At 48.7% G+C, this 21347-nt stretch overlaps 10 protein-coding genes across 10 annotated transcripts; 6 read left to right on the forward strand and 4 right to left on the reverse strand.

Annotated features, from left to right (window-relative positions):
• Positions 1 to 1328: 1328 nt before the first annotated feature.
• On the reverse strand, positions 1329 to 2834 carry K444DRAFT_586153 (uncharacterized protein; the record flags this gene model as incomplete). The annotated part of the gene is given in 2 exon segments (XM_024877962.1): positions 1329 to 2375; positions 2390 to 2834. 2 exon segments carry the CDS (start codon positions 2832 to 2834, stop codon positions 1396 to 1398), a joined length of 1425 nt encoding a protein of 474 aa, XP_024739707.1. The 3' UTR covers positions 1329 to 1395.
• Positions 2835 to 4169: 1335 nt separating this feature from the next.
• Positions 4170 to 6657, forward strand: K444DRAFT_558063 (DEAD-domain-containing protein). Its single transcript, XM_024876809.1, has 2 exons — positions 4170 to 4301; positions 4350 to 6657. The coding sequence occupies exons 1-2, from the start codon at positions 4176 to 4178 to the stop codon at positions 6609 to 6611; spliced, it is 2388 nt and encodes a 795-aa protein (XP_024739708.1). The 5' UTR covers positions 4170 to 4175; the 3' UTR covers positions 6612 to 6657.
• Positions 6658 to 6827: 170 nt separating this feature from the next.
• On the forward strand, positions 6828 to 7756 carry K444DRAFT_523600 (adenine nucleotide alpha hydrolases-like protein; the record flags this gene model as incomplete). Its single annotated transcript, XM_024874299.1, has 3 exons — positions 6828 to 7036; positions 7107 to 7506; positions 7559 to 7756. 3 exons carry the CDS (start codon positions 6828 to 6830, stop codon positions 7754 to 7756), a joined length of 807 nt encoding a protein of 268 aa, XP_024739709.1.
• Positions 7701 to 8275, forward strand: K444DRAFT_350435 (uncharacterized protein). Its single transcript, XM_024872098.1, has 2 exons — positions 7701 to 7824; positions 7978 to 8275. Exons 1-2 carry the CDS (start codon positions 7801 to 7803, stop codon positions 8176 to 8178), a joined length of 225 nt encoding a protein of 74 aa, XP_024739710.1. The 5' UTR covers positions 7701 to 7800; the 3' UTR covers positions 8179 to 8275.
• Positions 8139 to 9939, forward strand: K444DRAFT_350584 (uncharacterized protein). Its single transcript, XM_024872100.1, has 5 exons — positions 8139 to 8669; positions 8718 to 8857; positions 8910 to 9086; positions 9148 to 9584; positions 9642 to 9939. The coding sequence occupies exons 1-5, from the start codon at positions 8372 to 8374 to the stop codon at positions 9775 to 9777; spliced, it is 1188 nt and encodes a 395-aa protein (XP_024739711.1). The 5' UTR covers positions 8139 to 8371; the 3' UTR covers positions 9778 to 9939.
• A 4-nt stretch (positions 9940 to 9943) lies between these two features.
• Positions 9944 to 12015, reverse strand: K444DRAFT_610825 (MFS general substrate transporter). The gene has a single exon (XM_024879828.1). It carries the CDS (start codon positions 11575 to 11577, stop codon positions 10102 to 10104), a length of 1476 nt encoding a protein of 491 aa, XP_024739712.1. The 5' UTR covers positions 11578 to 12015; the 3' UTR covers positions 9944 to 10101.
• Positions 12016 to 12090: 75 nt separating this feature from the next.
• Positions 12091 to 14896, forward strand: K444DRAFT_524755 (ATP-dependent RNA helicase dbp10; the record flags this gene model as incomplete). Its single annotated transcript, XM_024874377.1, has 2 exons — positions 12091 to 12370; positions 12420 to 14896. The coding sequence occupies 2 exons, from the start codon at positions 12091 to 12093 to the stop codon at positions 14894 to 14896; spliced, it is 2757 nt and encodes a 918-aa protein (XP_024739713.1).
• A 549-nt stretch (positions 14897 to 15445) lies between these two features.
• K444DRAFT_627682 (uncharacterized protein) lies at positions 15446 to 16145 on the reverse strand (the record flags this gene model as incomplete). Its single annotated transcript, XM_024882833.1, has 3 exons — positions 15446 to 15504; positions 15557 to 16002; positions 16093 to 16145. The coding sequence occupies 3 exons, from the start codon at positions 16143 to 16145 to the stop codon at positions 15446 to 15448; spliced, it is 558 nt and encodes a 185-aa protein (XP_024739714.1).
• A 1099-nt stretch (positions 16146 to 17244) lies between these two features.
• Positions 17245 to 18461, reverse strand: K444DRAFT_610828 (uncharacterized protein). Its single transcript, XM_024879829.1, has 3 exons — positions 18230 to 18461; positions 17825 to 18180; positions 17245 to 17776 (listed from the first exon to the last, which is right to left on the reverse strand). Exons 1-3 carry the CDS (start codon positions 18350 to 18352, stop codon positions 17704 to 17706), a joined length of 552 nt encoding a protein of 183 aa, XP_024739715.1. The 5' UTR covers positions 18353 to 18461; the 3' UTR covers positions 17245 to 17703.
• Positions 18462 to 18986: 525 nt separating this feature from the next.
• On the forward strand, positions 18987 to 21322 carry K444DRAFT_524669 (Adaptor protein complex beta subunit; the record flags this gene model as incomplete). The annotated part of the gene is made up of 4 exons (XM_024874370.1): positions 18987 to 19255; positions 19308 to 19383; positions 19439 to 19803; positions 19855 to 21322. 4 exons carry the CDS (start codon positions 18987 to 18989, stop codon positions 21320 to 21322), a joined length of 2178 nt encoding a protein of 725 aa, XP_024739716.1.
• Positions 21323 to 21347: the final 25 nt, after the last annotated feature.

A 21347-nucleotide genomic window follows, 5' to 3' on the forward strand; every position in this document is an offset into this window, starting at 1 on the left:
GTCCATCCGTAGTGATTGGTTCGTTTGTGCGGGAATCATTCGAGCATTTGATTCTCCCCAAGTTTTCTCCATAGAAAGATATAGGAAGTTCGTTATTTTGCAGCCTAGTTTTAAACCACAAACGACAAGCGTTCATTGCAATTTACCAGAGAATTCAAAGCAATGACAAACTCGCGTATTTGAAGTGCAGCAGTCCCATATTGTTTAGCGGCTCAGCGCCGAGCCTTTTCCTCCCAATGTGAGAAGACTTTAATCTGCAGCCTAATTGAAATTACGGACGATACAGGGTTCATTATTGCAATTTGCCAGAGATTTCAAACCCGATACAGTCGCCAAACTTCTTCATACCCTAGAAATGCCAAGTTGCCAAGTTGCCAACAACTCCCCCGTGTTCACAAGCGACAAGCCCGCGTATCGAAAGTGCAGCAGATTTATATTTGTTGAGCGGCGCAGCGCAAAACCTCTCCTTCCAATATGAGAAGACTTTAAGTCGCTGCCTAATTCAACTTCCGAACAAGGTGGGCTGATTTGCCAGAGAGCGAGACTGAGCTTCTGGAGACGACGTGAAGCACTCGAGCTGCAGTGAATTTCATTTCGAGGCCATCTTTCCCTCCTGATCTGGACCCGATGGAACCACATCTTGTCCAATTTTATTAACGAACTGTAACGTAGTCTTGGGGGAGTATTGTCGTGATGCAGGATCGAGAACCCCCGGCAAGCTGCGACGACACCTCACCCCCCTGGGTCAAAACATTTCGAGAATGCAAAACCTTGACTTAATTTACATTATAAAAGAGTGTAGTTTATGGGATTAACTGCCATTAGATGTCAAATTACAATTGAGGTGATCAGATTCTGCACATGGGAAGGCGTTGTAATCTTGAAAGTCGAGTACAAGTGGCATTTGCTTCATTAGGCGCAATTCCGCCTCAAAATGACCCGCGCAAGAGCAAACTGCGAAATTATCACGCCAATGAACCGTAGATTTGTCTCGATCGATTTGCCTACATTTCTCTGAAACAAAATACCCACTTATTCATCTCACAAAAGCATGAGATCCGGCTCGTAATCCACTTTTTCCTCCAAGCATCTAGTAAGCTGGTGAAGCGAGATACATAAATTCCAATTCAGAGTCGGTGACGCACTCAACTTTGACTCAGGAAGTCTAGTTTTACACCCTTATCCCGCCTTCCACGTCGCATACGCGCTGCCAATAGAAACACGACGAGAAACACTCGTTTGGAGATCGTGTTACAAGGATTTGATGTTGAGGAAGTCAATGCCTAGCCATTTCGCAACAGCCATGTGACCAGACGAGCGAAGGTACTCCAAGATTTTGATTAACACTAATATTGCTATTTAACTACGGACGTTAAAACTAAAAGCTAGGCAATGTCAAGATACATGAGGTATACTCGAAACCCAGGTAGCCACAAACGCGGAAGGTGGAAGGAAAAAGAGGCACCGAAAAAGCTCCACTATTAAAAAGAGGCGAGCAATAATATAGAGTGGGAAAACGCTGTAGATGGCGGTTAATCTCAATACAAGTACATAATGTTCTTCGAAATTGGCCGTAGGCGATAAAAAGTAACGAAGATGCGCATACAGCGCCGAAACGACGAAAGCTGAGATTATAAGTAATGACACACCAGTGCAAATACCGCTTGCCATATACCATAGCACCCATTCGATATGGCTTGGAAAGGAAGATTTGACTGCGGCGAAGTGGATTGCACCAAAAGTAGTGCTGGACAAAACGAATCCAACTACCTCATAAGAATCGGCGAACCATGGCTCACCATCCCAAGATTTTCCTGTGTACCGATGGTGATTTGGAATCGAGGAACCTCGGAGTTCTCGCCTCCTAGACCCCGAAGGAGGGGGGTTCAGAATTTCTAGAACCCACCATTTGTTATACACTGACTCGAAGTTGAGTGTTGAAAACCCTTTGGGGATTATCCCTGGATATGAACATATCGTCCAGGGCACGCCTACACCCTTCGGCTTGTGCCAAGTTAAGGCATATACAGTTACTGCACAGCTGGCGAAAGCTGCGGTACCAATCTCCAACTGAGAGACTTCTAGATGCCGGCTTGCCCGAACAATCATCTGCACCACAAGCCAGAGTGTCTGGCAGATGGCAAGTATGCGCGCAAAGATATCGCTCTTGCCTTTGTCCATGATCTCTTCCCTAGTAATATAAGGAAGGGTGATCATGCCTTGTTCCCTCAGAGCCAAAATCTCGTTAGCCAGGAGGAACGTCGATTTGGCGAGCCTGAGTTGGGTTCGACGGCCTTGGTTAGCTTGCTCTTGCATGCTAGGTGATGTTACCTCGTCAATTTGAATAGCTTCAGCCAAAGGGGTGATCTGCTGCTCTCCTGTTTTCAACCCTTCATGACTTCAGAACCAGCCTTAGAGCGAGTATGTAGATAATCGACCGCGCGTTCAGGCGCGTTCTCTCGAATTACAAAACCTCCCATATTGGCAAACAGGGAATGTGTCAACGTCCAAGGTACATTGTCCTCCTCGGCAAATTGCTTCAACTTGGGCATGGCCTGCCATGCCTGAGCCAGTTGGCCAAGGTTTAGCGTCACGAGCACCTCAGGAGCAAGAATGGTGATGCACATCCATTTCGCGCTTTCCCATACACTCTTCCGGCCCCATTTGATGTCTCCTCTCCACCCTGGATCCTTCCCTTCCCGTTGCTCCGGGACGTTGAGGTGCTGTACTGTCCACGTACAGGCGAAGATCACGAAGAGGCAGCTCCACAGTATGTCGAAAACGGTCCGCGTGGAGGAGATATGCTGGTCGATCGATGTTGCATTGTGCGACATGACCAGGAAACTTGTTCTAGTGAGGCGTTCGGATAGAGCTAAGGAATGTTGTGTGGTGGCTTGCAAGTGCCGGAAGTTTTGAAGATGTGGTTCGAGAAATATGTTAAAAGTGCAAGGCTGTGAAGAGGAAGGTTGTGGTCGTGCCTGCTCGACTATTTTTAGAACGAACCGCTCTTGTGGACGACAGAAAAAGCGGCACTAACTTTCAATGTCCCGGGTCAAGGGATCATGCAAAAACTTCGTCTCTAAAAGTGTATATATGATATTATGAATTTAGAGTCTACTCCCATTGGATATTCTCGCAATATCTAGAATATCAGTTCCTGCCCTCTAGCGTCCAAATAAGCTCCAAGTTTGACTTGGGACATTGAGATGAGTGCCGCTTTTCTGTCCACTTGGAGCTACAGGTACTCTACTGTAGCGACTATTCCCCGTTGTGATTGGCCACCGTCTCTCGGCAGGCTCGCCTCTATTGGATAGGCTCCCTGCAAGCAAGATGAAAATGATTATCATCATCGAGTAGGGCTGAAATGCGTGGGAGTGTTGCCTCGGCCATCATTCTCAAATGCCCTAGTTTTGACAATCGCCTGACCGAGACTACTCCCTTCCTAATTATGCACCCTCTGCACAGTGCACACCCTCTTTAGGTCCGAAGGGTCTATCAATCAACAGCCGAGACAAAGTTCTTAGTTAGGGCTATCAGCATTCAAGGTATTAATTTCTTCGTTTCCCAAACCAAATCCTTGCGAGATATAGGCTCGAGTCCATCAGATCCACAGCACGCACGTATTATCAGCCTCAACAATGCACGCCCGAACACTCCGTAATGTATTATATAAAAGTAAAAAAATGTATCATAACCATAAAGGAATTGCTTTAAATTAAAATATTTTATAAAAATATATTTACGTTTACTTTTGCTCTAATTATAGATTTAAGACCAAGAAAATTTAAATTGAAGAAGGACTTTAGGTAAAAACTCTGAAAAGATTATACAGAAAGACATAATCAAAGCCAAACCTCCAAAGTGCATGCCATCCGCAGGTCGATGCAAAATTGACTTGTAGAGTTAGCGAGAAAGAGGCTTTGCTCTGTTCTTATGATTATTATTGGATGGCCTAAAATTTCGCGAATGGAAAACTTTAAGAGAATGATTGATTTAAGATGGCGATAAAGAAATAAAGCAAATGTTCCCATATAACTTCGGAATTTAATAATGATTTGATAAAGTGGTGGAGAAGGGGGACTATCTTTATCTTTCAGATGCGGCCGCTAGCGCAATCGGATATCGAAAATAAATCTTCGGCCTCGAAATTCGCAGCTCTCAACACCGCAGGCATTATGGCTCCACCAGTAGAAGGACGAAAGTCCAAGCCCAAAGGGCGACCCAAGAATGACACACGCTCCTTAAAAAGAAAACGAGATATCGAAGACCACGAAAAGCTGCAGAAAGCCGTCGAGGAACTCGTCAGTACTAACCGTTCACTTCCAACCCCCTCAACTAACTTTTCGCAGGACCCCAAAGCAGAGATCAAAGACTTCTCCGACCTCCCCCTGTCGCAGACGACCGCCTCCGGCCTCGAGGCCTCTCACTTCAAAACCCTAACCGACATCCAATCGAAAGCTCTACCCCTTGCACTGAAAGGAAAGGATATTCTCGGCGCCGCGAAGACGGGCAGTGGAAAGACGCTGGCATTCTTGATACCGGTGCTGGAGAATCTATACCGGCAGAAATGGACCGAATTAGATGGACTTGGTGCGCTCATCATATCGCCGACGCGAGAGCTGGCGATCCAGATCTTCGAAGTACTGCGGAAAATTGGTCGGTACCATACTTTTTCTGCAGGGTTGGTGATTGGTGGTCGAAGTCTACAGGAAGAGAAAGAGAGGTTGGGGAGGATGAATATCCTTGTTTGTACACCTGGGAGGATGCTGCAGCATATGGATCAAACTGCAGCTTTTGAGGTCGACAATCTGCAGATGTTGGTTCTGGATGAGGCGGATAGGATTATGGATATGGGGTTCCAGTCCTCGGTGGATGCTATCATTGAGCACTTGCCGAAACAGAGGCAGACGATGCTATTCAGTGCTACGCAGACGAAAAAAGTCTCTGATCTGGCGAGGCTGAGTCTACGGGATCCAGAATACGTTTCTGTTCATGAAGCGGCTGCGAGCGCTACGCCTTCGACTCTACAGCAGTATTACGTCGTCACACCACTTCCAGAGAAACTGGATACATTGTACAGCTTCATCAAGTCCAATTTGAAAGCTAAGATTATTGTTTTTATGTCCTCTGGAAAGCAGGTACGGTTCGTGTATGAAAGCTTTCGGCATTTGCAACCTGGGATACCGCTTCTCCATCTACATGGACGTCAAAAACAGACTGCAAGGCTAGAAATCACGTCAAAATTCTCAGCATCGAAAAATTCCTGCATCTTTGCCACAGACGTTGTTGCAAGAGGTCTAGATTTCCCTGCTGTGGATTGGGTCATTCAGTTAGATTGCCCGGAAGACGCTGATACGTACATCCATCGAGTTGGTCGGACTGCTCGTTATGAGCGGGCTGGAAAAGCTGTTCTGTTTCTGGATCCGAGCGAGGAAGAAGGGATGCTTAAACGATTGGAACACAAGAAAGTGCCAATCCAGCGAACGAAGCCAAGAGAAAAGAAACAACAGAGCATCAAGAATCAGCTGCAAAATATGTGCTTCCAGGACCCTGAGCTCAAGTATCTCGGTCAGAAAGCCTTCGTCAGTTATACCCGGTCAGTGTTTGTGCAGAAGGACAAGGACGTATTTAAGATGACTGAATACGACTTGGAAGGATATGCTGCCAGCTTGGGTCTCCCTGGAGCGCCGAAGATCAAGTTCCAGAAAGGAGACAGTGCAAAGACCATCAAGAATACACCGAGAGCGGCATTATCAAGTGACGAAGACAGTGATGTGGAGGCAGGGGAAAAGAAACCTAAGAAGGAGGAAGTGCGGACGAAATATGATCGGATGTTTGAACGTCGTAACCAAGATGTTTTGTCTGGTCATTATTCGAAAATGATTGCCGATGACGATATAGGCAAGGACGACGATCAGCAGGGAGATGCTGATGAGGACAATGATTTCTTGTCTGTAAAACGGGTGTTACCTGTGGATGACGAAAGCTCGGACGAGGAACTCCTGGCCGCTTCTGGACCTGCGCCTAAGGTCATCCATGGCCTTGGCAAGGAGCCACTTGTGATAGATTCGAAGCGAAGGGAGAAGATGTTGAAGTCCAAGAAGAAGCTCCTGAAGCTCAAAGAGAAGGGTACGAAGCTAGTGTTTGATGAGGATGGCATGCCTCATCAAATTTACGAACTCGAGGATGAAGATGCTTTCCGCAAACAAGGTCCCGCTGAGGCCCAACGAGCGAAGTTCTTAAAGGGGGAAGCTGCCAGAGTCCGTGACGCGGATCTCGATGACAAGCAGCTTGCCAAGCAAAAGAAGAGGGAGAAACGAGAGAAGAGGAAAGCTAGAGAAGCAGCTGAGAAGACTGGCATTGACAACGATGAGGCGCCCGAGCTTGTGGGGCTTGAAGATGGTGAAGATCCGATGGAACTTTTGGCTTCACTTCCATTGGCTGACGAGGAAGAAGAGAGGCCAACCAAGAGACCTAAGAAATGGTTTGAGGACGATTCAGATGTTGAGAAGAAGAAAGTTTCTAAGAGGAAACATCGTGTTATTGAAGCAGAAGATGAGCCAGAGACATTGGAGGACCTCGAAGCTCTTGCAGCGGGCCTTCTGCAATGAACCCATTAGCTACCGTACAATGAAAATCTTGATACCCCTGAGCGAGAACCCCGAATCCCTTCTGACAGCGAGCCCCTCCAAGAACCCCACTCCCCACATCTCCCTCGGCAGCGCTAAAATTGGCCACCCGAGCCACAACCGCATCAAATTGCTTACATTGCAAAAGCAAACACCAATGTCTCTCATAAAACATAGGCATGGATCGCTATGAACGAAATGCCACTGCGTGTACCAAAGGATGCCGACGACAATGCGCCGGTCATTAACGGCCACGATGCGAGCATTCTACCACTCTGTGCCAAACTCGCGGCTCGGGTGAATGCCTTCCTCCAGACCGAGGCAGAGACTCCTCTGCTGAAAGCAGTGCAGGAGCAGACTAGAGTTGCGTTGGGCGTTATCAGTACTGCGTTAGACCGATATAGGTAGTGCCTCCTCCTCCTTACCCTCACAATTGGGCCTCCATCTTGTGCCGACAACTTGCTGACAGGTGTCCAGTTTAGATGAAATCTCCCTCTCCTACAACGGCGGAAAGGACTGCCTCGTCCTCCTTATACTCCTCCTCTGTTCGCTCGCTACATACAAGAAGGCCCCTCTGCCGAAGGAGCTGCACTCCGTATACATCATCTCTTCGCACCCGTTCAAAGAAGTCGATGCCTTCGTCGATGACTCAGTCACTACATATAGCCTAGACCTCGCACGCTATGCAATGCCGATGAAAGAGGCGTTCAAACGATACTTAGAGGAACATAAGAAGGTGAAGGCGATACTTGTTGGGACTAGGAGAACCGATCCTCACGGGCAGAGCTTGACGCATTTTGATTTAACCGACTCCGGATGGCCGGCTTTTATGAGGGTCCATCCGGTTATTGATTGGCATTATGCTGAGATTTGGGCGGTTAGTCCTACCTACTTCTTGGAATTTAAGAGAGACTTGCTGACGGGAGTAGTTCATTCGACATTTCGAGATCCCTTACTGTCCGTTGTATGATCAGGGATATACATCACTTGGTGGCACAACGGATACGCACCCGAATCCAGCATTGAAAGCAACAGAGGGAAATATGAAAGAGAATCAGAGCCAGGGCTTCAGACCGGCATATGAGTTGGTGGAAGATCGTGCGGAGCGCTTGGGTAGGGACTGGTAGGTGAGAGGCTTTGACTTTGGGCGGCATTGCATCATAGACTCTAGATGGCGGCTCTTTGGATGTGTTCTGTATGTATGCATTGGATTAATGAACTCTGAACCCTCCTTTACCTTTCAATCGAGCTTTAGATAACTCGTAAATACGGGGACCTAGCTCGGGCTCGGAAGTCCGACATTCAAAATTCATAAGGTTGCGTCAAGGGGTGTCTTACAAATCTACAGACCGGGCTTTGCCATTGGCAGTATTTCCATGCTTCGTCAGAAATGGTACGAGTCAGATGCATTCTTTCAGAACATTTCTTCCGCTTCTGGAAATTGGACAAGTGTACAAGAAAATGTACCTGCAGCAGCCGTTCTCGGGAAATACCCATTCTCCTCAATGGGAGCTTTTGCCAAGAGATCAGCACTGCCCAAAGATGCTGAATAATGTCTTCTGGAGGGACCCTGTTCCGCTCGGGCTTGGAAATCACGACATTCAGTGCAATTCATCGAGGATACTATGGACTCTGGTAGTATAAAGACCCAAGTGAACGATGGCTGTATTTGCTTTTCAGAGCAGTCAGTGGTCGAGTTACTTTACCTTTCATAGATCTACTTCAACTTTCAAGCATCCAAAATGACTAACTCATCAACCAAAGAGTCCAAGACGGGCCTCCAGGCTCTGGTCTTCGGAGCTTCAGGCATTACAGGCTGGGCAATCACAAACTCAGCTCTCACCTACCCAACATCAAGCACCTTCAGCCGAGTCGTAGGCCTCACAAGCCGGCCCCTCAGTCTTGAAACTTCAGGCTTCCCCACAGACTCAAGACTGCAGCTTTACTCTGGTCTTGATCTGTCTCAAGATGCCGAGACGATTAGAAAATATCTGAGAAAGATTGAGAATGTTGAGCGGATCACGCATGTATATTTCGCAGGTATGAAAAGGTAGGTGTGAAAGTAGGGTACAGAGCTGACGAGGATAGCCTATGTGCATCGTGGATGGGGAGACGAAGGCTCCGAGGAACGAATCAAAGAGAATGTTGATTTCATTGTCAATGCCGTCACTGCAGTGGAGGCGGTCTGTCCAAACTTGCAGTTTTGGACGTTCCCTACTGGCGGGAAGGTAATCTTCCATCCTAGCCACGCCTGGGAGAAACAAAGCTGAAAATGCGAAGTGGTACGGCTTCGAATTCGGCAAAAAAGTATCGCGTATAACGCCTCTGAAAGAAAGCGCACCCCGGGTACCCGCACCATACGGAGACCACATCTTCTACTACCCGCAAGTCGACACCCTTACAAAGCTCTCCGAAGGCAAGAGCTGGAACTTCGCGGACATAAGGCCGGATGCTATTGTACCTCCCCTTTCCCTTCCCCCACCAATTCGATTCGATTAACCTGTTGATATTGAAATAGGTGGGCTTCGTACCCAACCACAACCCAATGAACATCGCCGAGCCCCTCGCCCTTTACGCCTCGTTGTGGAAATCCCTGTCCCCGTCCAAACAGATACCCTTCCCAGGAACCATGTATTCATACACCCACCTACAATCTAACATCTCGTCTGACCAACTCGGGCGTTTCCATATCTACGCTTCTTTGCACCCGGAGCTGACGGCCGGGAAGGCGTTTAATATCGCTGATGTAGATGAGGGCCTAAGTTGGGCGACGGTATGGCCTGGGATTGTGGCGTATTTTGGGCTTGAGGGTATGGGTCCCGTGGAGAAGGATGTGGGTAGTGGGGAGTTGTGGGTTAAGGGGAAGCAGGGGGAGTGGGAGCAGTGGACGAGGGGGAATGGGTTGAGAATGGAGGTTTTGGAGAAGACTTGTTGGGAGTTTATGACGGTTGTTACGTGAGTGTTCTCTTCTTGATCTTTGAGGGGGATTTGCTGATTAAAGCGGCGTGATAGGGGTGAGTACTCGACTTTTGATAGAAATTTTGATATTAGCGAGGCGAGGAGGATTGGGTTTAAGGAAAGTGTGGATCATGTCAAGGGGTATCATATTGCGTTTGATCGAATGAGAGCCGCCAAGATCATTCCGTAAGTTGTCGAGTTATTCAAAGGATAGTCGTTCTTCTCATTTAGGGAATGAACATCATTAGATCTGTACATTATGCAAGAAAGTGGATGGTCTTTTTGTTACTTGGATTTATTACTATCTATCATGTTACGAAAGGGAGAGTCTCTGTTTCTCCAAGCTGAGGATTCCTTCTTAGAATACATCACCCAAACCAATCTGATCGACTCCTTGTTTAGAATGCCGTATCCAACGCCTCGAAGCAAAAAAAAAAAAGATGATCATGATTGTTTCACGAGACAGCCTTTTCGGCCACAGTTCTAGTCCAAGCACTCGCCTCCAAGGAATACCTCAAACAACAGCACCTTCGCTCCTTTCCTTCCCTTTCAGCATGATGCGACTTCCTGTCCATGCGAAAGCCGTGATTGCACAAACACCATTGAGCAGCCCCAAGGACCATCCCATGGTTCCCCAGCCTCCATTCTGTACCACGAACCCAGCCCACAGCGGTCCAATCAACGTTCCCAAAGCGTATGCTAAATTGAATAGGCCAAATCCTTGCGCCGCAGCTCCCCTCTTCCCCATGCTTCCGGGCCTCTTCTTCTCTTCCAGAGCTACAGCGTGGTCGATATCTGCCATTAAGGGGGCCATGACCAGCGATATACAGAATCCGATGAAGACTAGCAGAGCAGCTAGTAATACCTTCTGTCCAATGGAGTCGTGGTCCACAAGGCGTAGGAGGACCCAGAATGGGACAGCTCCTAATAGGCCAATAGTCGTAATAAATCTCGAGCCAAATTTATCTGAAATGCCACCAAAAACTGGCGAGAAAAGAGCGGGAATAACAAGAGAGATAAAGATCAATCCAGCCCCAGAGGAAGTCCAGTGAAATGTGTCTTTCACATAAAGAGGGAGTACACTGTCGAACGATGCGAGCGAGGTGGATTCAATAAAGCAGCCAAACATTGCGACAAGAACCCGTGGCACTCGCAATAGCGTGATGAGTGGCGGCATATGTTGAGTCCACTTCGGTAGAGGTTTCACGGATGTCTTTTCTGACTCCGCAGGCACAGTAGTTGCGGGTACGGCCTGCATCTCACCCCCTGACGAGTCTCTTCCAACGGAAGAGTCAAGAGACACTGGGTTCTCTGTAGGTGGAGACCATTGCTGAGCAACACTCTTCTCCACCATCATCAGACGGAGAAAGATGTCTAAGCCGATGATTGCGAATCCCATTGAGAAAACAGCATAATAGCCTGCATTGGCGTAAACAACTCCGCCGAGCAGTGGCCCGGCGAGAGATCCAATCGAAGTTGCAGCCGCCATATATCCCATCGCAGCTCCAAGTTTTTCTCTTTCAATAGAATCGCTAAGAAGGGCAAGGCCGACCGTCCAAACGACTGCTGCTGAGAGACCTTGAAGGGCTCGCCCCGTGATCAAAACCGGAAGAGAGGATCCAACACATAACATTGCAGTCGCTCCACCGAGAGCAAGCAAGCCCAGAAGAAGAGGAATACGTCGTGACATCGATTTATCTGCGAACCATCCAAATATCGGAGAGCCCACTGCAAGGGCTGCTCCGTATACACTCAAGAAGATACTCGTCCATCGTTGCAGATCTTCTTCCTTGACTCCTACTCGTCCCGTCAATGCAAATGGCAGTACCGGCACCACTACTGAGTAGAGGAAAATGTCGGTGAAGATGGCAATTGAAATAGTCGTGGTGATAAAGGCATTGGATGATCTGATATTGAGAAATAGTGGGGCTTCAGAGTTGCCCACTTTCTGGCCATACAAGAAAGTGTAGAAGTGGTCTTTGCAGAACATCGTGGCGGATGTTGAGGGTTGGGACTAGAGGTGGTAGGAATACTGGTAGCCACTTGGCTTCACATCTGGGAAGAAGGGATATATTTGTACTTCTAGATCCAAGTACCGCCACCCCACTTTTTCGAAGACTCACACTAAGAGAGCGACAGATGCCAAGATCTGGTAGCGCCAGTAAGCAAACGGGACGGAATCCGCGGACGCCGAATTTGTGGCTTTCGACTCAAGGCTCAATAAGGTCAGGATTACTGAAACTTTATAGGAGGTAGAACCCATGAAGGCGAGGAGCCAGCCAGCCGCAAAAAGATATGGAAATATCAGTCAGGGAGGAAGCAATGAATTCGAAGATCAAAGTGGTGAAGTCTGAAAGAAAAGTGAGGGGGGAGGGGGCTTGGTTCACCCGATTTGAAAGGCGGTGTAGTTCTACGAGTAATTTTCCGGCAGAAAAAAGGGATCGATAAGACTTCATCGGCAACCAGCACAAGCACAACGACGAAACAGCTGTCGTTATTCAACATGCCTCACCGTGCTGGATCGCCCGCGGTCTCAGAAAACGAGTTCGACATCACGAATTCATTATTCAAAGATGATGTCGACGCAGAAGACGACGATTTCGGGTTCCCCACCAGCAAGGATTTGGGAAACCTTGACGCCGGTGGGATATTAGATTTGGGAATCGAGAGCGATGGAGATGGCGACGAGGAGTTTATCGCAGCTCAGCAAGCTGCGTCGAATCGAAAGGCTTCCAATGTCAAGGGCAAGAGTGTTAAGAAGGGCGGAGGATTTCAGGCAATGGGTAAGGGAACTGCAAGCTTTCAGAGAAAAAAGTGCTAATTTTGGTCAAGGATTGAACGCACATCTCCTCAAAGCGATTAGCAGAAAAGGGTTCTCTGTCCCTACTCCGATCCAGCGGAAGACAATTCCTCTCGTCCTCGATGGTCAAGACGTGGTGGGCATGGCCAGAACCGGTTCCGGAAAAACTGCTGCCTTCGTTATACCCATGATCGAGAAATTAAAGGCCCATAGTGCTCGAGTTGGTGCTAGGGCATTGATCTTATCGCCATCTCGAGAACTTGCCTTACAGACTTTGAAGGTTGTTAAGGAATTTGGCCGAGGGACGGATCTCAAATGTGTTTTGCTTGTGGGTGGGGACAGTCTGGAAGAACAATTTGGCTTCATGGCCGCAAATCCGGATATTGTCATTGCAACACCTGGTCGATTTCTACATTTGAAGGTTGAAATGTCTCTTGATCTTTCATCAATCAAGTACGTGGTCTTCGACGAAGCTGATCGATTGTTCGAAATGGGATTCGCTGCCCAGCTCACGGAAATCCTTCACGCCCTGCCAACTTCGAGACAGACTCTATTGTTCTCTGCAACTTTACCAAAATCTCTAGTTGAGTTTGCAAGAGCTGGTTTGCAGGAACCCAGTCTGGTACGACTGGATGCTGAAAGTAAAGTCTCGCCGGATCTCGAAAGTGCATTTTTCAGTGTCAAGAGTGCCGAGAAAGAAGGTGGATTATTGCATATCCTCAACGATCTTATCAAAATGCCTACTGGCCCACCAGAGAATGCTCGGAAGGCTGCAGAAACCAACAACAAGAAGCGGAAACGAGGAGCTGATGGGCCTGGTCCCAAGCACAAGCCGACAGAACATTCAACGATCATATTTGCAGCGACGAAGCATCACGTTGACTATCTAGCATCACTTTTACGACTATCTGGCTTTGCGGTTTCTCATGCTTATGGTTCCTTAGACCAGACGGCGAGAAACATGCAAGTCGAGGATTTTCGAACAGGAATGACCAATATCTTAGTAGTGACCGATGTCGCTGCAAGAGGTATTGATATTCCTGTTTTGGCAAATGTCATAAATTATGACTTCCCCCCTCAACCAAAGATCTTTGTCCATCGAGTTGGTCGAACAGCAAGAGCTGGACAACGGGGATGGAGTTACAGTCTTGTTCGAGATACAGATGCTCCGTATCTCCTGGACTTACAGTTATTTCTGGGAAGGAGACTGTTACTTGGCCGTGAAAGCGGCACATCAGTCAACTATGCGGAGGACGTTATAGTTGGTGCCCTACTCAGAGACAAGCTCGAAGCTACGACAGAATGGATTACCAAGTTGATTGGGGACGATGACGATCTTAGTGCTCTTCGGAAAGTGGCAGGTAAAGGAGAGAAGTTATACATTAAGACTCGAAATTCAGCCTCAAGTGAGAGCGCAAAACGAGCCAAGGAGGTCGTGGCTTCGAAGGGGTGGATGCAATTACACCCCCTATTCAACGACGAGACAAACGGTGCGGAGCAAGCACGCATCGACATGCTTGCACGTATCAGCAGTTTCCGACCACAGGAAACAGTATTCGAAATCGGGACTCGAGGGAAGGCAGGTCATGGCGAGGCAGCAGAGATGATGCGTCAGCGCCGAGAGAAGATTGTCCCAAGACGGCAAAAAGAAGAGGACGAGAAAGCAGCAGCAGAAGCTGGAGCTGACGACGAAGTGTTTGGTGGATTGGATTCTGAGGCGGAAATCGAGGATGAGATGGAAGTCACCGTCACGGGCGGAGACCAAGATATGGAGGAAGCCTCTGACGACGACCTGGAACGAACGTTCTCCAAATCCAGCCAAAAGGGGAAAGGACGAACGTTGTCTTGGAAAGATTCTGAAAGCTTCATGTCCTACACTCCTAAGACGATCAACACGGCCGAAGAGCGGGGTTACGGCGTGCACTCAGGATCTTACAACACGGCGTCTCAGAACTCCAATTTCGTGGAAGTGGCAAGGGGAGTGACGATGGATTTGACAAATGACGACGGTGCGAAGAGCTTTGCAGAGCCAGCGAGAGCAAAGGGGATGCGATGGGATAAAAAGAATAGTAAATACGTTGCAAGAGCGAATGACGAGGATGGCTCGAAGGGGAGGAAGATGATCAGAGGAGAGAGTGGGCAGAAGATCGCTGCTAGTTTCCAGAGTGGGAGGTTTGACAGGTGGAGGAAAGCTCATAAGGTTGATCGAATGCCGAGGACTGGAGAGGCGGAGAGAGAAGGTGCCGGTGCCGGTGGAGTGGGGAGAGGAATGGGGACGAGGTATAAGCATAAGCAGGAGAAAGCACCAAAGGAGGCAGACAAATATAGAGATGATTACTATGTGAGGAAGAAGAGGGTGGATGAGGCGAAGGAGAAGAGAGTGGGCAAGTGGAAGGATGGATTCGGGAAGAAGGAGATCAAAAGTACGGAGGATATTCGCAAGGAGCGAAAACTCGCAGAGCAGAGGAAGGCGAAAAATGCTCGGCCGAGTAAGAGAGGGAAGAGATGATCACTATCACCACCACTATTTGATGTTTTACAGATACCCAATGTCTGGCAGTCGAATGTTGAGAGTCATTTTTGCATTTGGAATGCAAGCCTCGTGTAACTACCTACTGACTTACCAGCAAAACGCATCCATCAATCAAATAAGTAACAGCCGGACGCAAACGCCGAATTCCGCCCAAAGAGTTCTGTGATCCCCTTGTGATCCACCACAAACGCCAAAACGTGAAGTCGTCAAAATAGTGAAGCGATCGTGCCCGGTAAGCCACCGACGCCCGGGTATCCACTGCGAAGCAAACCAAACGTCCCATATCCAACCACGTAGCCAAACGCCAAATGCCCTGTTCTATCACATGCCAAAATCCATTCGTTCCTCAGACAATAACTCCATCTCCATTGTCGCCACCACCTCTGGGTCTTTTGTCCCGTCCGTCCGTGGCAGGGGATCGTGATGGGTGACCACGTCGTTTCCTCCCCCTTCTCATTTTTGCTTTGCCTTTGTTCTGGCCCTCTTTTCCATCCCCATCGGAGTGTGTGTCTGTTGCTTCTTTCTCTAGCTCGTCAAGCTCTTCCTCAATTTTGTCGGGGTAGCTGCGATCAGGCGGATATACCCTGGGAACAGCCGCCCCATAGGCCCGGCCCCCGGGAGACCAAGGTCCTTCACCTTGCCATTGTTGAATCGAAGCAGCTTCGGAAGACGGTTGATGTGCTGTTGTTTGAAGTGGCGCGTGGCTTTGAATAGGGTGGGGTGTTTGAAGCGGTTGAGGTGGTGGAGGTCGAGATGAGGTTGCGTTTCTGTTTCCGTTCTGTTGTAGGATGGGTGATGTGCGGCCGTTGTATTGGGCCGAAGCCCCAGTAGTTGTTGGATGAGAGGAGGATGAAGTTGGTTGGGGTCGCTGGCGTGGTGAGTGTTGGACTGGAACTTGCTCTTGTGATGCTTGACTGTCAGCGTATTCTTCCTCGTCTGCAGCAGGATAAAGTATGAAATCCCCATGTGGACGAGGGATAGCTTGGTGGAAAGGCTGACCAGGTTCTTCGGCTTGTGGTTGAAGTTGAGGTTGTCCAGAACCCGAAGGGCCAGCCTCAGGAGGAGGCGGTGGAGGGAGAGGACTGGTAGAATTTGTGGTAGAGAAACTAAACAAGGAGACGGAATATCAGTGTCTGGTTCCGAAACCACCCATCAACATCTGTTCAACGAACCTGTTTGTGTTCTGCGGGCTTCCCGGCTCCGCTCGAGTGGAACTTGTATCCATACTGGAGCTCTCAGCCTTGTCGATTCCCCCCACTCGCAAGCCGCTTCGTAAAAGCATAAGAGGAAAGGGTTAACTTAGGCTTCCAAGCTTAAACATGTTCACAAAAGACATGGCAAACATAACTAAGGCCGAAGGGCAAAGAAGGGAATTTTATACAACTATGACACACAAGAAATTGTGGCTCTAGGAAGTCCTCATTTCCCATGCTCATTTCCAACACTCTCAAAATGCACGCGACCAAAGCTAAGCATTACACTGCCTTAATGATCAAAGGCTCTCACCGAGAGGAACGAACTGTTGCCTTCTAGATGTCGCCCGGGGACCATCTCGACAGGGCACGTAAACAGCGCTTGCTAGCCTTGACCCCCGGCCGGGATGAAGGTGAGGTCATTCGCTTGGAAGCCCTGTCGAGTGATGAAAAAGGAAGAAGCATGATGTAAATGAAGCTTTGCCACAGAGACCATGCTCTTGGGTTTGCTGGGGAGATAATACAAATGATCCGGTCCAGGGGGTATGATTGGACATGAAATGCGTCTGTTGATGTCGGAAGTAGCACCATTTGGCTTACCGAGGGGCAGAGTAAGGCTGCAGTGGCTTGTACTGGCGGAGTGGCTGGGATGGTTTCATGAAGCCATTGAAGGAGTATCCGGAGAACTAGATCAAATAGGTCTAGCCACATGGTGTGGTTTGGATGGTTCCTCTCCATAAAAACGAGGCTGAAATGGAAATTAATAAGGCTGACTTTCATTCAGACAGACAATCAGACGCCCCCTACACACAAAACAGCATCCCACGGGAGCAGACATCGAATTAAGGGTTCATAGATCCGATCTGGTGTTGACCGCGGATCTGAAGTGTGTATTTGCCGGATCAGAGGAGTCGTCGAAGATGTGAGTGATGTTGTGTCAGCTGGCGGAGACACAGCCTCAGCTTGTAAGCGAAAAAGCCTTGCCGCCTGACAATACCCATGTTGGAAAGAGGCCTCATGAGGACCTCTGTAGAGGCTTGCCACAGTGGAATTGGAGTCTGTGACTCACAATAGATCTTCTTAAAGCAAGAAATACCTCGTGTTATACACCGGTGCTGCGGAATCTCTTGACGAGGTACTGTACATCCGCGAAAGGCTGCTTCCGTCGGGACGGGCCCTTGGCTGCATATCGCCGTTGAGACATGTGAAAGTCGATCTCAGAATTCGATTGGGAGTTTGGAATTTGTTGGCCTCCCCGAGTCAGATAGTCCCCGGGGTGCTCGTAATTCAGGGGTTCTGGATCCGGGGTTGGTCATGTGACGAGTATGAAAGGCTCTTGGCAATTTGCCTTATTTCAGGCCATAAGCGCCTTGCGAACCTGCTGCAAATGACCTGCGGAAATATAACTCTTGAAATCCGAGAAAGGTACTCTCATTATCCACAAACCTCATATCCGGAATGGGAGGTTGTGCTATCTCTCTCGTCGTCTTCCGATGCTGCTCGCTCGAGGCAATTCCATAGCCTCCGCCTTGAACTAGCCTGTAATTGCTACACCCTAATGCCGAACAATGATATATCCTTACACATGTATCAAAACGCAGGTATCGCAATCTCCAGAGGATCCCTCGCCGTCTCCCAAGCCAGCCAATCCGACCTGGTAGTCCTGTGAGACCGTTAGCACTCACCGAGCAACCCTGTCCAACAGACTTACGGGAGTAATCCCATCCCATTGACTTTCCAAATGCCTAACGCCAACGCGAGCAGTTGCATAGCCACATAGACTGCTTTAACCATTGTAATCTTCGACTTTATGCCTTCACTCTCCAATTTCTCGAACGCCTGATTCGTAGCCATCAACCCCATGATAGGATTCTTAAATGCCATACCAACCATCATGATGCTGAATATTTGAAGGGAGTTGCCGGACATGTACATCATGATAGCTGTCATTGGCAGTTGCTTGACTGGAGCAAGAGCCACCTCCCATGCCTTCTTGAGCTTCAATGTGTCCATCTCTGCAGGTGTAAGAGGGGCGCGGACTACCGTCTTCGAGGAGCCCTGTTGCTTCTGCGAACCTATGAGCACTACCCATCTGGAAAGGGCCAGAGATAGCTACCTTGCTTCCTGTAGATGTAGGTGTGAATCCAGGAGGGTCGGGAATTCCACTCGACTTTGGCTTTGAGGCGGGGGGAGAACTGAGGTCAATGACCCATTGCGGAGGGGGTGGAGGAGGTGCCATCTCTGCAGTCTATTGAACGGGCGGAAACTGAATGTTCTGATGGGAAACGGATGAATGGTCGTCACGGTGTTCGTCGACTGAAGTCTAGGACAGGCTATAGCCGTAGCGCCGTTTTTTGCTGGGTCCACGTAGTAAACCTGCTGTAAGCAAAGCCGAACTTGCCTGTGCTCTCTCCTATTGGACATACACAAGCTCCAACTTCTTGTCGACAATTCTCAGACCTCCTGCAATTCTCCTGAAAGAGCCAGATTGATGGATTCCCATCTGCGACAACACCCAAAGCCTTGTTGGAGGTGATCGTGGCGCATGTGACCGCTCTGCGCGCTCCCGGCCAGTCAACGACTCGATCCCGTTGGTCCATTGCGCTGGCATTGGAGGGGCATACACACACAAAGATCCTGATTGAGCCTTGCTCAGAATGGCTTCGAGCGGGGGTGACGCGAAACTCTTTGCTAGAGTACGTACCTTTCATCCTGTTTCTCCTGCTACTGCACGACACCAGATTGCCTCCGCACCCCTTTGCACCGCTCTGTCTGTTGCGCCACCACGCAGTCATACCATGAGATAGTACCATCCAGATGCGGCCTCCTTCAAGTGACTGAGCTTCAACATCTCAGCACACGCGCGACTGCCCATGCCTTCTGCCATGTTTCTTCCACATTACATTCCGCCTCCGGGCTATAGCTCAGCGTACTCACCATACTTTCGTTCTGCACAGGGCAAGGTCGCGGAACTTCGACTCGAGTTGCATAGTGGTGGGAAGAAGGACAAGAACCATGCGGCCAAGAAGATCGCCCTCAAGAAGATTGTGGCCAATATGACCATGAGTAATAATGATATGGTGGCTCTTTTCCCCGATATTGTTGGATGCATGGAAATACCGAGCTTGGAGATCAAGAAGATGTTGGTTTCTGTGGATTACCTGTCGAAGGGTTGTGTGCTAATAAAACGATAGGTGCTTCCTGTTTCTAGTGAACTATGCTCGCATGAAGCCAGAGGTGGCTCTTAAGGCGCTGCCTATTCTCCAAGGAGTACTGCGAACCGAAACCCCCTTTCTGTATCCAAAGTGCTGACCCATACATATAGGACATGAATGACGCGAATCCCTTGGTGAGAGCTCTGGCGTTACGAACAATGTCATATATCCACGTCCGTGAATTTGTAGAAGCGACTGTCCCTCCTACCAAACAACTTCTCCGAGACGCAGATCCATATGTCCGAAAGACGGCTGCATTCTGCGTTGCTAAATTATATGACCACGACAGACATCTGGTGGAAAGTTCAGATTTAATTGATAGACTGAACTCGATGTTGAGGGATGACAATCCAACAGTTGTGGCGAGTGCCCTTGCAAGTCTGATGGATATTTGGGAGCGAAGTGACGCTATCAAACTCACAATCGACTATGGGAACGCTTCAAAAATGGTCCAGATTCTACCAGACTGCTCAGAGTATGTATATGAAGGCAATTCAAATTGAAACAGTAGCTGATAATTGTGCAGATGGGGTCAAACTTACATTCTGGAAGCCTTGATGTCATATGTTCCTCAAGAAACCTCTGAGGCTTTGCTTCTTGCTGAGCGGATATCTCCTCGACTATCACATTCAAATTCGGCTGTGGTACTTACCTGTATACGAGTCATCCTCTACTTGATGAACTATATTGCAGATCAGAAGCAGATTTCGATATTATGTCGGAAATTGTCTCCCCCACTGGTGACACTGCTTGCTAAAGGGCCAGAAGTGCAGTATTTGGCATTACGAAACGCCTTGCTGATACTGCAAAGAAGACCTGAGGTTCTTCGAAATGATATCCGGGTCTTTTTCTGCAAATACAACGACCCAATCTATGTCAAAGTGACAAAGCTAGAGTTAATATTCATGCTTGCCACGGAGAAGAACATCGAGGAGGTCCTGACAGAGTTACGAGAATACGCGACGGAGATCGATGTACATTTCGTGCGGAAGTCAGTCAGGGCGATAGGCAAGTTGGCCATCAAGATCGAGCCAGCTGCAAGAAGATGTATCAATACGCTTCTGGAGCTCGTGGCCACCAAAGTCACATACATTGTGCAAGAGGCAACGGTTGTTATCCGAAACATCTTCCGAAAATACCCAAACCAATATGAATCCATCATCTCGACACTTTGCGAGAATCTTGATTCTTTGGATGAACCTGAGGCAAAGGCGGCAATGATTTGGGTCATTGGACAATATGCGTCTCGCATTGAAAATTCCGATGTTCTTCTGGAGGATTTCCTCTATTCATTCGCAGATGAGCCAGTCGAGGTCCAGTTAGCTCTTCTTACCGCCACCGTTAAATTGTTCATCCAACGGCCGACAAAAGGACAAGAGCTCGTCCCCAAGGTTCTCAAATGGGCGACTGAGGATACAGACAACCCAGATCTACGAGACAGAGGCTATATGTACTGGCGGTTGCTATCATCGGACATGGCGACTGCGAAGGCAATTGTGATGGGAGAGAAGCCTCCGATTACAGCCGAATCCGAGAAGCTGGACCCTGACACACTGGAGGAAATGTGCCTCAATGTTGGAACGCTTGCAACGGTGTATCTCAAGCCTGTCCAACAGGTCTTCAGATCAGCGAGGCCTCGCAAGCTGACGGATAGCCCTGCTTTGCAGAAGCACACCCTACCCACAGCCAACGGTCTCGACGGCCAGAAATCTCTGTCAGCGTTTGGTATGGGTAATCAACCAGCGATCAGGCCGCCACAGATGAATGGCAACGGCAACCTTGCAGCAGCAGTGGATGCTGCAGACGAGTTCTTTGCAGGTGTTGGAAGTCAACAAATGGCCGCTATGCATATCAACGGGCAAGAGGATGGTTTTGGTGGTAGCCCAACCGTAGGAAGAGGCGAGATGCAGTATGTGGTGAACCAACATGCACCCGATCAGGTATACCAACCTGCCATGGGTGGGGGTTCGAACGGAGATCTTCTTATGCTTTGAGCAGTCGGCCAAAGTCCATAGGGTA

This window comes from Hyaloscypha bicolor (assembly GCF_002865645.1).
Source record: "Hyaloscypha bicolor E unplaced genomic scaffold K444scaffold_53, whole genome shotgun sequence".
Taxonomy (NCBI): Eukaryota; Fungi; Ascomycota; class Leotiomycetes; order Helotiales; family Hyaloscyphaceae; genus Hyaloscypha; species Hyaloscypha bicolor.

Bases quoted from the DNA above. Each gene is read 5' to 3' on its own strand.
- K444DRAFT_558063 (XM_024876809.1), top strand. From the start codon at position 4,176: ATGGCTCCACCAGTAGAAGGACGAAAGTCCAAGCCCAAAGGGCGACCC. The intron at 4,302-4,349 runs GTCAGTACTAAC...AACTTTTCGCAG, and splicing joins AGAAAGCCGTCGAGGAACTC to GACCCCAAAGCAGAGATCAA.
- K444DRAFT_610825 (XM_024879828.1), bottom strand. From the start codon at position 11,577: ATGTTCTGCAAAGACCACTTCTACACTTTCTTGTATGGCCAGAAAGTG.
- K444DRAFT_610828 (XM_024879829.1), bottom strand. From the start codon at position 18,352: ATGGCACCTCCTCCACCCCCTCCGCAATGGGTCATTGACCTCAGTTCT. The intron at 18,181-18,229 runs GTAGCTATCTCT...ATAGGTTCGCAG, and splicing joins CTACATCTACAGGAAGCAAG to AAGCAACAGGGCTCCTCGAA. The intron at 17,777-17,824 runs GTAAGTCTGTTG...ACGGTCTCACAG, and splicing joins AATGGGATGGGATTACTCCC to GACTACCAGGTCGGATTGGC.
- K444DRAFT_350435 (XM_024872098.1), top strand. From the start codon at position 7,801: ATGGCGGCTCTTTGGATGTGTTCT. The intron at 7,825-7,977 runs GTATGTATGCAT...ACAAATCTACAG, and splicing joins CGGCTCTTTGGATGTGTTCT to ACCGGGCTTTGCCATTGGCA.
- K444DRAFT_350584 (XM_024872100.1), top strand. From the start codon at position 8,372: ATGACTAACTCATCAACCAAAGAGTCCAAGACGGGCCTCCAGGCTCTG. The intron at 8,858-8,909 runs GTAATCTTCCAT...GAAAATGCGAAG, and splicing joins CGTTCCCTACTGGCGGGAAG to TGGTACGGCTTCGAATTCGG. The intron at 9,585-9,641 runs GTGAGTGTTCTC...GCGGCGTGATAG, and splicing joins GAGTTTATGACGGTTGTTAC to GGGTGAGTACTCGACTTTTG.